Below are 15,848 nucleotides of genomic sequence, written 5' to 3' on the forward strand. Positions count from 1 at the left end.
GTAACCATGGCCACATCTGTGCCTTACCACAAATTCTGTCTCTGAGCACTTCAGGTAGTTCCTTTGACATCATGATTCTCATTTGCTCTGACATGCACTGTGAGCTGTAAGGTCTTATATAGACAGGTGTGTGGCTTTCCTAATCAAGTCCAATCAGTATAATCAAACACAGCTGGACTCAAATGAAGGTGTAGAACCATCTCAAGGATGATCAGAAAAAAATGGACAGCACCTGAGTTAAATATATGAGTGTCACAGCAAATGGTCTGAATACTTAGGACCATGTGATATTTCAGTTTTTCTTTTTAGAATAAATCTGCAAAAATGTCAACAATTCTGTGTTTTTCTGCCAATATGGGGTGCTGTGTGTACATTGAGGAAAAAAAAAGAACAAATGATTTTAGCAAATGGCTGCAATATAACCCCAACCTATATATATATAGGCTATACATCCAGAAATGTACACTTGTCTGGAGTATTTACACTTCACGGGATATATAATATGAAATGCTGATGGATATTAAATATGGATATGAAATGGCTACTTAAGATGTCACTGCATATTCAACCGAAATAGGAAATAATTTTAAGATAATTGCAAGAATTCCATCTCTGAAAATACTTTAAAAGTCTCCATAAAATCACCTCTCATGTGCTGTCTTTTCTTCAGCGCTGCTTCTTTAGGGCTCAGTTGACTCAGCCATTACATCACATCTTTCGTTGAAACCAGGGACCTGCAAAATCAGGCTTCCAAAGCTAACGCACCACTAGGGGCGATTCATTTGAAAGCTAATGATGACAGCAAACTCAGAGTGCATTAAAAGACCAAGACAGCAATGCCGACCTACATTGTAATGTTATGTAAATCTGACCGACAAATGTTTTCTTTAAAGGAGCAAAGCTTAGCAGGGACTGATCATGTGAGATCGTGACTAGTTACTGAGCTTTCACGCGCTTCCCACATCCTGAGTTTTAGAAGCAGGCATTCAGAAATGCTATAGCCGGCTCCTGGAGGGACCCTCCTGGCCTTTTCTCTTACATGCACTCATACAAACATGCTTACACAAACACACAGATTAGCAGCCACATCATGTTAGCCAGAGGGACACACACTCATCAGTTTGTTTTTAAATAGCAGATTAGCGCGCAGTAAAACCATGTCATACACTGGGTCCCTGAAGGGAACATACACACGAAGACGACAAAAATACACACACATACATATACAGATTTAAAGAGCTCAGTTTTGTCATTTCTCTCTCTCTTCAAAATCACCATAAGGATACATTTTTGTTTGCACAATTTTTTTCCATAACCTTTTTTTTTTTCTTTCATATATCACATGCTTAGATGAAAGACTATGGATACGCAAGTCAAATAATTAACCGAATAGGGAGATTAGGTCAAAAACTGTTGCACTGTGACCGCAATACCAAAGAGATAATGCCTTAATATTATTTGAAAAATGTTGTGGTGTAAGGTGGTCTCCAATGCTACCCTCAAATATCTGCCAGTGTTAAAATACAGACATTCAGGAATTTGTATTTATTTCTTTTAAACTATTTTTCATTTTCTGCATTCCTCTGCGATCACTTTCAACTCCAATATTGTGGATGTGCTGCTCCAATTTAGCAGTCTGGAAATAATAAAACATTGTGTGAAGCTTATTGCCGGTTCCTGGAATGCATGATGACAAATCGAAAGGATTAAATCAAGCAAGGACTCAGAAGGCCCAAGAAAATTGTCTTTTCTTTTGAGTCTCTTAAATTTTAACAACTCCATCAGCCTCATTCCAGCCTCCTAACCCACTTTATATCTCACTTATTTCGCTGATTAAATACCTAAGCAACAAAAGACAAGAAATGCTGTCACACAGTAGCATTTTGAGCTCATCTAAATCATGGTTCTGTGCTGAATGTCTTTCAAATGCCACCTCAAGTAGCTAAGCATGTGCTGAATGTACCACTGATATCAGCAAGTAGCATAATAAATGAATTCTCCTTTAGGCTATACAAAGAGTACAATGAAAATCTGTCTCCGTTACCTGGGAAACCTGCCAAACCCTGCAAAAAGCTGAAATATGAATTAACAGCAGCATTAGGAAGAAAGAAAAAAACAACTGACAAACAGAAAAAGCAAATAATCACTGTGGAGGTTTTCAAAAGATTTATTAATTATAGAGGAAGTTGTTATGTAATCAAAAACAACAGAGTGTAAGAACAGAATACAAGTATATACTTAGAATGTCACTGGGGCACAGATTAGGTTGTTTTATGCATTTTTTTTTTTGACAAAAAAAAAAAGTGCCTCATGCATGAAAATTCTAATATACCACATATTTCAAGACAATCATAATCATCAGGCTATTGCTACTGTAATGATCACAAACGGGTAAACGTGGTACAAAGTGTTTTAAATTGCATCCTGATCCAAAACTTGAAGAGAACAAATCAATTTGAAAAAAAAAAAAAAAAAAAAAAACTCAAATGGGCAAAACTGCTTAACAGATGAAGCACATCTATAAGAAATTTGAATAAAAAGAACTTGAGATGGGTTTGGGGAATAAGCAGTAAAGCAAAAAAGGAGGAAGGACAACCTAAATGTGCCAAGTTATACAGCAATAATTATCTTTCCAATAACACTTAATGCTTTTAAAGACAATACAATGAAATATCTAATTAAGTCTTAAAATATTTGGTCTTTCTATATAAAACCTGGAAATAAAGATTGGTTCAAGTTGCGAACATGCATAGCCTCTAAGTAGTGTGGAAAAAAAAAACGGTAACAAAAACAAAATGGACCATTCAAAGACATAACATCAGCCACAAGCCACCTCAGTTTCTCACAAGCTGAAAAAGGCACATATAGAAAAGGTAAGAGAGGTACAGATTGAAGCAATGAAGCACTAATGAAGCTCTCATGGCTTAAAGCTACAGCACATTTCATTTTACACACTGAAAATCCACAAACAGCCATAATAAATCAAGAGGTGCTTGTAACCGTCTATTTATATCTGTTTGCATATATATATATCATGACTTTCACATCTGAATTTACCCTTCAACCAGAGGGGAAGTTCCCTGGGGCATCACTGCAGCACACTGACTGGAAATTTCCTGAGGTGTTAACACTCTAAAACTCACAATTTATAGTGACACTCTGTAGATATATATATACATAATTTCAGATTTTCCCAAAATGTGTGCACTGTAGCTTTAAGAACAGCATGAACAATTTCTCGTTGAATAAAAAATGTCTGCATATTCTTCTTAGTAAAGTGTCAATGCAACAACAAAGAAGAAATTTGCATAATGGTCTCATCCATGTACAAAATTATGAAAGAAAATAGATTTTCCCTATAAACGTTTTTCCTATTTTTTATTAATACTTATCTCTATCTTACGCACCTAATACTACAATAAATTCACAATTTGAGGACACTTAAAAGATTGCTCACAAGGCTGTCTCTCATCAGCCCTTAAAGTCTTAGATCAAATGAGATAAAATAAAACATTTCCAACATCCTTTCAGCCCTGATTGTCACACATTTTATCACTAATCTGACAGTTTTTCCTCTGAGAATTTTCATTTAATACCAAACGATTCTCGATCTGCTGTTGCATTATTGCACAATTTACTGTGCATATCTAAATACATACATTTTATCCTTAGACCTTATTACCATTTTCACTCATGATATACAAATCAATGTGATAACTGAGCACATTTCTGAAAAAAAAATACAACACCACCAAACCACAAAAAAGTTCCAAGCGCAGAATATTTCTTGATAAATTCATTTGAATATAAGCGGTACACTGAGGAAGATACAGGAAACCGCACTGAATGAACCACAATGTATTTAGGCTTCTGAGCTACTGAAGGTCATTCACAGTCCTTAAAGGATAAAATACTCCTCATTCAATTTCATTAGCATACAATAATATACATACACGCTGTCACAGAGAAAGTAAATGTAGCTCTTTGGTCATTTTCAACTCAAAGGGTAAATTCAGAAATGTAAATCGAAAGGATATGCATTCCCAAACATGTTTACAAAAACATACCGATGAAGCACGAGTCGATGTCCAGGTCTTTCTATACCGTCTTTTGTACCTTAGCAAACATAAAACCTCCAATTTCACAGCCACCATAAGAAGATTTAAAAATTATTTTTAACCAGCTTGAATGACGCGTAATGAAAACTTCCAATTATTTTCGTATCTGCGTTATTTGATAAAGCCATTGCAGAGAATCTATACTTGTGTGACTAGTAGCTCAGTGTGAAAGTTGGGATGGATTGTGACATTACAATGCAGAGATTTAAAATAAAATGAAAGCTGCAGGTTGGATACATACTGGAATGCATAGTGATAAGACAGCATGGTCCCTTTTTAGAGGTAGATTCTATGATGTTCTATGAGGGTTTTCTTAACGTCCCACTTCACAACTGAACAGCTCCGTGGACATCAGTTAGAATCTAATAGTCTTTCTCTATATGTTAAGGCCTACTTTGTTTAGGTTTTTTCAAGCAGCTGTGTTAAGGCTCTGGTGAATACATATCTGAGTGCAATTTTAATACAAGGCACAGTGTGTGGAGGTGCATGAGCGACAAGACAAGTCGTGGCCCCTTAAGTGAAAAGACAGCTTTGTGTGTACATGTGCATTTGTCTGAGCATAAATATTTGTGTGCAGTGATGTGACAGGATATGGTGTTTCTCAGGATTTCTCAGGGACCTGCATGTAGATATGTGTGTTACTCAGAGGTCAGTCGTGGCCTTGGCAGTGAGGGCCTGGATGCGACTGGTGTTGCAGTTTTTGCAGAGAACGTGGCCATCCAGAGGGTAGCAACCCTGGTTGTCTCCCTCAGAGAGAAGACAGCCACAATCCTAAAGTGAGCACACACACACAGAGAGAAGATAGTTTTGAAAAAGGACAAAAATATCAGTACGAAACTTTATTTTCTAAAGATATGTAGGAATTTTTACCGACCACCCAAGGGCTTTTACTCACCTCACAGCGATAACACTGCACATGGAAGTCACGGTCTAAAGCCACAATACGCACAGTCTCCTCCTGGCCAGGTGCTGGCATTATGGGCTCTTTACACACAGAGCAACGAGGAGCAAATTTCCTTGAAAAAGCGAAGGAAAAACAGTCAAAGACTGTGAACACTATCATTCGAATCTGAGGCCAGTAAGCACCAACACATTAAATTAACTAAAATGAGAGTACAGACATAATGTTACAAAATATATATATAAATATATTTATATATCTAAATAAATTCAAATAAATGTTGATCTTTTGAACTTCACATTTTGGTTTCCACAAAAACATAATGAACCACAACCGTTTTGATGATCTGATTTTAATACCTGAAATCTAGCTTTGCCAAAATAGGAACAAATTACATTTTAAAATATTTTAACATAGAAAACTGTCATTTTAAATTATAATATTAAACAGTATTATTGTTTTACTGTATCTTTGATCAAATAAATCAGAAAAAAAAAATCAAGAGTTGGTGAGTAAACGAGTGTAAAAATATAAACATTAACATAAAAACATAACTAAAAAAAAAATAAAAATAGAATCCCACCAACCCAAAGTTTTGAAAAGTAGTGTAGTTAGATATGATGCAACATTTATTTTTGCGCCACATTAAAAAATGTTGACCTCTCATAGTAAAGTTTGGCCACCTCTGCTCTGGAACATTTGGTAATTAATTTGAAGCTACAGACTTGTATTATGTCATCAAAAGCAAAAGAATCTTGATAGTATCGATCATTGAGCACTCGATAACTATGAGTTGGAGAGCTCTCAAGACTGTTAGTGAATAAAGACTTAAAAGCAAGTCATACAGGTCTGGAATGGCAAGAGGGTAAGTAAATAATGAAAAAAAATATTATTATTATTATTATTATTTTTAAAAGTGGTGAAAACCATCAATAAGCTAATCTTATTACATTAACATTTACATTACATTTAGTCATTTAGCAGATGCTTTTATACAAAGCGAATTACAAATGAGGACATTACCCAGTGGAACTTATTTCAAAGACAGAAATGTTTTAGAAAGCACCACAATGACTACATCTGTGTGTTCAGCGGTTTGAGAACACAGGACAGGAACAGAGAGAGAAGAGGCGAGTGTGTGTACACAAAGCCTAACAGTCAGGTGATTCACTTCTTCATTGGGTTTTACCAACAAACAGCAAAAAGGGGGAAGTTCAGCAGATGGTGGCCTAATTATACCACAATAGTAACAATGAGTACAATCCAGGTACAGCACAACTGTTCCTCGACACAATGGCATTTCTGTTGTGATCATATTCTCACAATCCCATATTCCTTCTGAAACCTTTCAGTTCCTTAATACATACAAAAAGGCTGAACAGACTACTTAAAAGTCGTATTGCCTGTAAATAAGATTGTTTTGAATGTGATACTTGAACCCCAAAATAGCTTTAAATATTTGATTACATTTATAAGTTAATGTACTTGAGATTAAGATAACATGTTTTGTGTTATATGTGTTTACAGAAGTCCTGCATGTAGTATATGGATACATGAAGCATATTTGTGTGCCTGGTCATACTTGTGGAAGTCTTCGATGCAGTGGATGTGGTTGGAGGCGTCCACAGTAAAGGGAATGCCGTCCAGACTCCGATGGCAGACCACACAGATGAAGCACTGGGGATGATAGGCCTTCCCAGTCGCCCGTAGGATACGCTCCATTATGGGCTTACTACATATGTTGCAAGTCTCCAGGGTGTTCTAAAATCAAACACAGAGAAACAAAGATCTTTCATAACGTATAAGCTCAGCCAAAGCAAACTGAAGAAAAAAGGCAACTGAGATTTATATCAGCACATAAAGCTGTGAAAGTGAGACTCGTGGCTTGGCTTGGTCGGAATAACCTTCGACCTTAGAGTGAAGATATGCTTGATTTACAATGATAAGAAATGCACAGATAAAAACTAACTTTTCGATGTCTACTTTCCTAACTTTTTCAATGAAAAAACATTTCACAAACTCACACACAGCTTCAAGGCATAGTTCACCCAAAAAAATGTAAGTTCTGTCATAATTTACTCACACGCTTGCCATTTTAAACCCATTTGACTTACTTTATTCCAAAGGAAATATTTAGCAGAATGTCCAAGCTGCTTTTTCCATTGCTTTTCCAAACCCTTTAATAGCTATTTAACTTTAAACTTCACTCCAAAAAATTTACTTGTCATCAATAACTCACCCCTATGTCATTCCAAACCCATAAGACTTCAATTATTCTTTGAAGCACAAATAAAGATATTTTTTAATGAAGCCTGACAGATGTCTGTCCATCCATTACACCAATGCTTCAAACAGTTAGTGAAAACGTTGTAAAATAATCATATTGTAAAACTGTAGCTGTCAGGTTTCATTAAAAAGATCATTTTTGTTTGGTAGATAAAAGTCTTATGGGGTTGGAATGATATGAGGGTTAGTAAATGATGACAGAACTTAAATGTTTTGGAGAACTAAGCATGTAACTTACGTTGCATGGAAAACAGCTGCTTAGGAATTCTGATAGATAACTACTTTAGTGTTCCTCGCGAGAAACAAAGTCAAACAGTTTTAGAATGAGTGTGTGTAGCTGATGACAGAATTTACATTTTGGCCAAACAGACCCTTTAAATGCATTATCTATCAACATTTAATGGATTTCCGTAGGATAATGTGTGCATCCAAATGGCTGTCACAAGTGTATCTCTGTCCTCAAATGCCAGAGGGAAAAGTGGGGTGGTTCTGATATAAAGTGTATATATAGTGAGCAATGGAATGAGAGTGAGATCTGATTAGCTACTCTCTGATTCACAAACAAAGTCATTTTTCACTCTCGCTTTCGTTCTGCGAGAGGCGCAGCAGTAAATACGTCCACTTTCTGATGACTGCAGGCTTTTCCTCAGCCACGGATACTGGGCCGCGGGCCAGCTGATGACTTTTCGCTCACATTCTTCTTCTTAATGTCCACCCCGAGCCCTGGATTTGTTATTTCGATATTTCATATAAAAGAATCTTCTATCCCCCTCCCTCCCCTCCAGCTAAGCAATTACAGCAAAGGATGGTGAAATCATCTGTGTGCGATCAATTATTGGATGAGTTTCTCTCTGAAAGCCTGTGTGTGAGACTGTTGTCGCATGAGAGGCTATGATGCACAAATATTTCCTGGATTTCTCCATTCGGGATTCGGTCGCCCAGACACATCTCAGTATGTGTAAGTACTCCAGGCTACAGCTGTCCTCTTTGGCTGTCTGTCTCTTTGGCATAACCACTCAGCACTGTTTTCAAACACTGACTTCCATGCTTATGTGCATGTGTGGCAACACTGTAAGCTATCATGTTTGCCATGCCAACGAGAGCCCTGATGATTAGGCCTGACATTCCTTTGGGTTTTCACCCACACTAAGGCTGTGCGATATTAACAAAAAGGGTATCACTATTTTCTGGGATTTTGGTTGATTTTGGCTGATACAGTACCTTGGCTGGTTTAGGCCTATTTTGGACAACTGATTACATTTTCTATATTCTCGACAGAAATCTTGACCATTAAAGGCCCCTTATATTGATTTCCATGCACATTTGTATCTTTATAAGCCATTGGTTTTCTAAATTAATTGTATGTGTAATCTTTGATGTCAAACTCTCTCATGGGTTTTTTTTTTTTTTTGTGAGTGACAATGTCAGCTTGCACACTCTTACACGAACTTGCCTAGAGAGGCAACAATCTATGAAATGAAGGGTGTTCCCAAAGTTAGGTACCTTTCTTATGCTAGTTTTAGCCAAATTATAAGCTAGCATTACACGCTATTCACAAAAAAGATTTTTCCAAGTTGGAGGATGAAGCGAGAAACATGTTTAAATATTTAGTCTAATAGTAAAAAGTATTGATAAAAAACATATGGGATATTTGTGTAGCCTAGGCTTTTTTTGTGGTTGTTTGAGTACTGTATTGTTAGCTTAGCATCATACTAATCTAACAGTCAAACTACTGAAATCAACTAAATCTCCCGTGTGAGGACGGCTGTTACGTGACACATAGTGTTCCTCCCAGTGTACTGTACAGTGTTACAAATGTGTCACTTATGAATATATCTGTCACTTGGAACAGGCTATATAGAGTTTTCAGCTGCATGGACAGAATTTACTGGAAGGAGTCCCATGTATCAACACAGCCAAATCCTGTTTGCACTGCCTGTGCTCTGGGATCATATCCCATGCTCTTGCTTCACCGGCAAGCCGAGGTGGGGGTCAAAGGACTTGGCCCTGAGCTCCTACTATCTGCTTTAGAACAGCGTGTCTGGGAAGACTGAGTACTGAGATATTGCCAAGGCTCGAGAAGGCCGTAGGTACACAAGTTTCTAATTTGTGTCATTTCTTTCATAAGTATAACAGAAAATTAACATTATTTCCCAGAGCAACACTTGTGTACAAACAATGTCCGTTTCACAATCCTCTGCAAATCCTGGAAACAGATAAAGCCTTTAATAAGCTTGCCGCTGAGAACCCTTGAGGCTTGTCTCATAACTCTGAGGCGAGGAAGAGGGGGAGGGGATATATAGAAAGACCGACAACCTGTATATAGAGTCTTTGCGCCTTTCTAAAGGACTTGAAGCAGAGTCTGGATCCCTGCTGCTTACAGTTTTCTGAAGAAACATTCAAAAACAGTCCACTTTCACACTTCAGAGCAGATTTCACACAATACATCGTGCTAGAGTCATCGTACGAACAGCGTGACAGTGAAGTCTGGGTCAGTCAGTCATCTCTTCCCCAGCACAGCTTTTCAGTTTGCTGCAGCTTTTATGTTGACGTCAAAGCAGTTTTGATTTACACGCTGTGGATTTACTGTCCGGTAATAACTTTCAAAGATGGTTTAGGAAAATCTGCACAGAGCACCGCTAATGGCTTCTCTGGTGGAAGAATAACAGCTTGGAGAGCCACTAGAGGGCACTAAACGTCTACTCATGCTCTCAGTTTACTCTTCTCCGCTGCTGGAGTGTAATATATTCACATATATTCCTCTTTTTTCAGCTTCATACATTTCTCTAAGTGTTTGCCCAGAAGGCTAAACAAACGTCTAGGCAGATGAGGTAGAATGAATTTAGGTCAGACAGCGTCTTTCTGAACGAAAGGGTGAGTGGAGAGCACTGAAGTCAATTGTAACCTCTTCTTTCCCTGGTTGCTTTTTCAATTTCCTGACAAAGTGCTCCAACACTCTCTTTTTCTCGCTTTCTTCCAGCCACTCTTCTTTTTGTGGGTGCAGCGAAGCTAATCTCCAAACACAACAAAGAATGCCCTAACAGGACAACTTTGCATAGTGCTGGACATAAGAACGACTAAAAAGCCTTGCAGTTTACAGATAATGACACTTATTTGAAGACTAGTCTAAATAAAACAGAAAGCAGACTGTCTGGATAGGATGGAATAAAAGAAAGTGAAATGTGAAGAAAATTGTGAGGAACAAATCGATATTCATTATGGAAAATCACGTGCGATCTGTATATGCTGTGAGCATCAACTGCCAATTCATAGAGCTCCGTGTATTTAAACAAAACACTCTGAAGTTACTGGATGTCTTCTTTGATAGGAGGCTTTATCAATTTTACATGATTTGTTTTTCACAGAATATTAAAACACCTGTACCATTCAATGTCACTCTGCCAACTGCATTCACCTTAGAAACCGTATCCAAATATCTTCTCGAATCAAAATAGTTTTTGAACCAAAATGGGCTTTAATACTTAATTCTCGAGTCATTATAAATATATCATGCAGAATTTCACATAAAACTTTTTGATTGTCTGTCAGCACCAAATTTCCATATTCATTTATTTACATATGACAACTCCACATTAGAGCACCTGTCTGCGATATGATAATATAGAGACCCCAACACCCCCCCCCCCCCCCCCCCCCCGCCCCAGAATAAAAATAAATAAATAAAAATAACTTGTGAGGATCAAGATCATCAGATCATGAGGTGAATTTATATTTCAAAAAAGCAAAGAAAACTATGAACTCACTGACTGTAGCTGAGAGGTCAAAGGTCAGTGGGCTGCTCTGAATAGATGAATCATTGACTAAAGATCTCAAATTCATTTCAGCTGAACAGCCTGCATGTGTATGTAAAACCAGGGCTGTCATTTTATTAAAAATGTAAATTTAATTAACTGCACGATTAATATACATGTGTGGTTTGGCCTTTATATATACGGGTCAGAAGACATGAATAATGCCACTTTTTTTTCATACTGCATATAGTACATTAAATTATCAGCCACTGCGTACAGTATACACGGGTCTTGAGAATGAGGATGTCAGCTTTAACTACAGTAGTTTTGACAAATAGTAATGGGTGAAAGGTGGACAGAAGGTCCTTAGCATTGAGCGGACTGAAAACCAGACTAGAACCAAACAGCCGCTTTGGATCCCTGGGACTGTGAGGTGCTCAGGGAAACAATCTTTTGAGCTACTTAAATAAAGAGAGTTAAAAGAAAGAGAGCTACAGGGGATTGGATATGAATGCAGAGGCACTGAGCCAAGAACTCTCAATGTCTTTTCCCAAGACATCACCCCGCCATTACATTTCAGAGACATTCCTCTACTGACTTCACAATGGCAGTTACCTCAGAAGGTTGCACCGCTGCTGTAGAATTTCCCAGTATTTCTTAAAGATCTTTTGGTGTGGAATTCATTTTAAAATCAATCTCATTCAAAAGCCATACATACCATACAACACTTCTATTCATCCATTTATTAAAAGAAATCTTTGTAAAAGATTCTGATGCAGGGCAATCACACGCAAGAACAACAACAACAACAAACAAAAGTGTCCTTGAAAAAAGAAAAAGAATTATATATATATAATTCATTTTCAACAATTCATAATTTAATTTTAGAATAACAAAAACATTAATTTTAACGATTTTAACAACAGATCTGGAAAGTAATTAATAGTAATTTTACATTAATAGACCTGGACAAAAAAGAATAAGAAAAAGAAAAAAAAGAGCAACATGTCATTGATCCTAATCCTTGCCTGGTCCCCTGCTTTGTCTTCATTTCCTCTCCTAAACTTTATTCATGCTGTCTGCCCATCTTAACATCAGCTTGAAAGCAGAATGTGACTGATGTTGACACATGGCTCCAGATCCATCTTATAATGGAGCCAAAATACAGCAGGCAGCACTTGAAGTGACACTCCATCAGGTCAGCTTGGAGTCACATATTTTCCTCCCTTGAAGGAAGTGATGCAAGTTTGATCCAGAGAAAGATGCTACAAAACAAGGCTTCAAATGGTCATATGTTCTGCCTGGTTACATCTAAATTACAGGAGAGACATGCAAGTAATGAAAATTAAGCACTGTAACCTGCTGCACAGATACACACAATGCAACCACGCACACAAACAGGAACAACAGCTCGAGGAGGGAAGTTGCAAGGCAATTCATGCAAGTGCTATCTAATTGGGTCTCTCCTTTGAGGAATGCCAGCCAGTTAATCATGTCTGAATACACATAACTCAATTAGTAGCTTGCTAATGCTAATGCAGACAGATATGAATATTTCATAGCAGGAGACAGCAGAGAGCTTTGAACGTATGCTTTGCTGCTGTACTTCTAACATCAAGCAAAACAAGCAGGGTGGATTCACCTGTCTTCATCGCCCTCTGTACTTCAGCATGATAGGTGAGCGTGGGCAGCGCTAACTCTTTTAAGACGTGTGCCAGCCATGCCGGTGTGAGGGCAGCTCCAGAAAGGTGTTGGTGTGAGTTTCTGCCTGTTCCCTACCTTTTACATCTATCGGCTCAGGCTGAAGGCAAGGTGGGAAGAAACGCCACTCACAATAAAATGGGGGCAGACAGGATATAAAAGAAAGCGCAAAGACATTCAATCCTTTCTTGATCTTTAGTGCTCTTGTAATTCTGATCAAAATGGACTTATGGCATCCACTTCAACTTTATTGTGAGCACGTGTAATTGTTGCTGAGGAGCTTTGTTTTCAAACTCTAGTGTGTCATCACCTTCCTCCAGAACAATGACAGACATGACTGTTGGCCCAGCCAAGTGGGTGGAAACTTGCACTGTGGCACAGTCTGGCCGATGGGATGCTAGTATCATGCAACAGAGGACATCTGTTGCCAGAAGCCTCTGCTGAACGTGGCAAAATATGCCCTCATTGGGCCACCCTGGGAAAATGTCTCGACATAGCCTTTGTGGTTCCATTATACAGTATAGGCTTCTTTTAATTACACGCGTCTCTTTGTTGAAAAACTGCAGGTTCTCTTAGACAGAAACACTAAAACTGAGTCATTATGGAAAATATCAATGGCCTCCAACCAGTGGTCAGCAGGCTGATGTAAAATTATTTAGATTAAAAAAGATTATTGATGTAATAAAATAATCTCACTATAATCTAAATGAACATGGTAAAACAATTGTTTTTAAGAACATACGGAACATATGGAATAAAAAATCATGTTTAATTAAATGTATTACATAAATACATAATTACAGCATGTTTTAAAGCTGAATGGCTATAAATCAGTATTGGTATTGGTATTGGTATTGGTATATATATATATATATATATATATATATATATATATATATATATATATATATATATATATATATACACTCTATGTTGTTTCTACATTAATTTAAAAGGGTCATTTGAAGTTGCTAAAAAGAACATTATTTTATGTTTATTTGGTTTATGGTTCAAAAAACACATTATGTTCCACATAATGTACATTATTGTCGCTCCTCTATGCCCAGCTTTTCTGAAACGTGTAGATTAGGGCTGGGATAAACAATTATTTTTTAAACGATTAATCTAGCGATTATTTTTTTCGATGCATCGATTAATCTAACGATTAATTTTTTCAGACCGAATCGATTTCGATTATCTCCCCATTAATTGACTACTAATTTATACATGTTGATTTACATATCTGAATGAAAAAAAAAAAAAACATGAATTCCTTAACATTGCAATATGTTTATTGCTCTAAAAATTACAAAATAAAAGACTGACTAAGAATGCATTACTTTGCACTGGTATAGAGATAGCATTCAATAAAACCTTGAAGCCTTGAAAACACATAGCTTACTGAAACAAGCTTACTGAACACATAGGGCCTAGCTTACTGAAAAAAAAGTTCTTCTTTCAGATGAAAATAAAAACAACTTGTTGTCTAGCATTCAATAAAAAAGGTCACCCAAAATACTTGTTTAGAGCAATTGAAAGAATACAGTAACCAATGTAAACTTGAGGGCTTTAAGCTAATACAGAGAAGTGCTTTTCCAAAAAATAAATAAATAAAAATTAACAGTGGGAGCCAGCAGCCTGTCATGGAGAAAAAAAAATCTCCGAATGCTCCACGTGAAACTTTGGCGTTCCGCCCTATCGTGTCTAATGATTTTGGTTAATATGCACGAGGGAGAGAGAGAGAGAGCAAGACAGCGCTCGTGTAGTTTGAAGACTGTGAGTGCGCGAACGCGTGTGAAACTTTGGTGTTTCGCACTTTTTCTATCGTGTTTAATGATTTTGATTAATATGCACAAGGGAGAGAGAGAGCAAGAAGCGCTCGTGTTGTTTGAAGACTGTGAGTGCGTGCGCGTAGCCGGGGCTCTCTCTCATACGCGCCCTGTCAGAGATTTTGGTCCATCACTCACCGATCAAATAAGGCTTTTACAGCCGCCAAAAAAAAAAGATCAATGCAGAAAAGCCCATGGATTGGTTATATAATGTTGGACAGAATGTTGATCCAGCCATCGCGTATATTCAGCGCACATAAGGTAAACGTTTTTTCGAGAAATAAAAAAATTTAGACGAATAGATGCGCATATTTTACGTCAACGTATTTTTTGCGTCAACGTCATCGATGACCTCGACGCGTTGTCCCAGCCCTAGTGTCGATTTTTACAAAGCTCATTGTTCTGAAAAGAGAGGTCTACGCTGATTGGCCAGTTATCGAGTGCGTTGTTATTGGCCGAATTCCTCAATAATGTGACAGAAATGTTATGCCCCTTCACATTGTGATGCTGTGTGAAAATTCTTTAAATAAATCCCATTACAAACGAGGCATTTGTTGCATCCAGTGGGGACATAATTATTGATTATCATGACTTATACTGTCTTTTTACGCGTTGCACTGCACATTGTGCTGCGTAAACATAAAACCATGTTTGCATTTGTGATCGGAGAAACACAAACAACAAGCACTATGCTACACTGCTCAAACTTGCGTTTGAATCTTAAATGCCAAATTCTTTAAATATGTAAACATACTTACAGGCTGTCAAAAGCACCAGACTGTCCTTGTAAAGTTGAAATTGCCTCACTTTATAGAAACAGACACCGGCATTGTAGGCTACTCTCTGGAAACAGTCCTCATCCTCAGTAAAATGCGATGCACACATCTGAATATTTGGGTTGAACTGCTCTGGAACAGCGTTGTAAATACAACTTAACCACTGATTTCTAGTTTTGTCCTCTTTTAGAAGGCCAAACAAAATAGTTTTGCTTTGCATCTCCACAACAAGGCGACAGTGGCAACTATAAAAGTTATGCCTTCTTTCTTTGCACAAACATTTGGGCGGCATTGTGCAGATCTTCCCACATCATGATTTAGACATGTGGGGGCATGTTAGAACGAGTCATTTTAGGAAGGCGTGGTTGACTCTAAACTTTTATAAAGAATATCCCTTTGGATTTGAGACTTTAGTCTTTGCAACTTTACAGATCTTCTTTATGAAACGTGAGCTTGTATCACTCCAAAGAGTAAAATTTAAATTA

At 37.4% G+C, this 15,848-nt stretch overlaps 1 protein-coding gene across 3 annotated transcripts in view; it reads right to left on the reverse strand.

The window, feature by feature from the left end:
- Positions 1–2,151: 2,151 nt before the first annotated feature.
- lpp (LIM domain containing preferred translocation partner in lipoma) overlaps positions 2,152–15,848 on the reverse strand; it is a 172,832-nt gene continuing 159,135 nt past the window's right edge. For all 3 annotated transcript variants that reach the window (XM_052559078.1, XM_052559077.1, XM_052559076.1), the window contains exons 9-11: positions 6,602–6,780; positions 5,014–5,134; positions 2,152–4,889 (exon numbers count right to left, since the gene is read on the reverse strand). In XM_052559078.1, the coding sequence (XP_052415038.1) occupies positions 4,761–4,889; positions 5,014–5,134; positions 6,602–6,780 (429 nt within the window). In that variant the 3' untranslated portion in view covers positions 2,152–4,760. The remainder of the gene's footprint in view (positions 4,890–5,013; positions 5,135–6,601; positions 6,781–15,848) is intronic.

Source organism: Carassius gibelio, chromosome B6 (genome assembly GCF_023724105.1).
Source record: "Carassius gibelio isolate Cgi1373 ecotype wild population from Czech Republic chromosome B6, carGib1.2-hapl.c, whole genome shotgun sequence".
NCBI lineage: Eukaryota > Metazoa > Chordata > Actinopteri > Cypriniformes > Cyprinidae > Carassius > Carassius gibelio.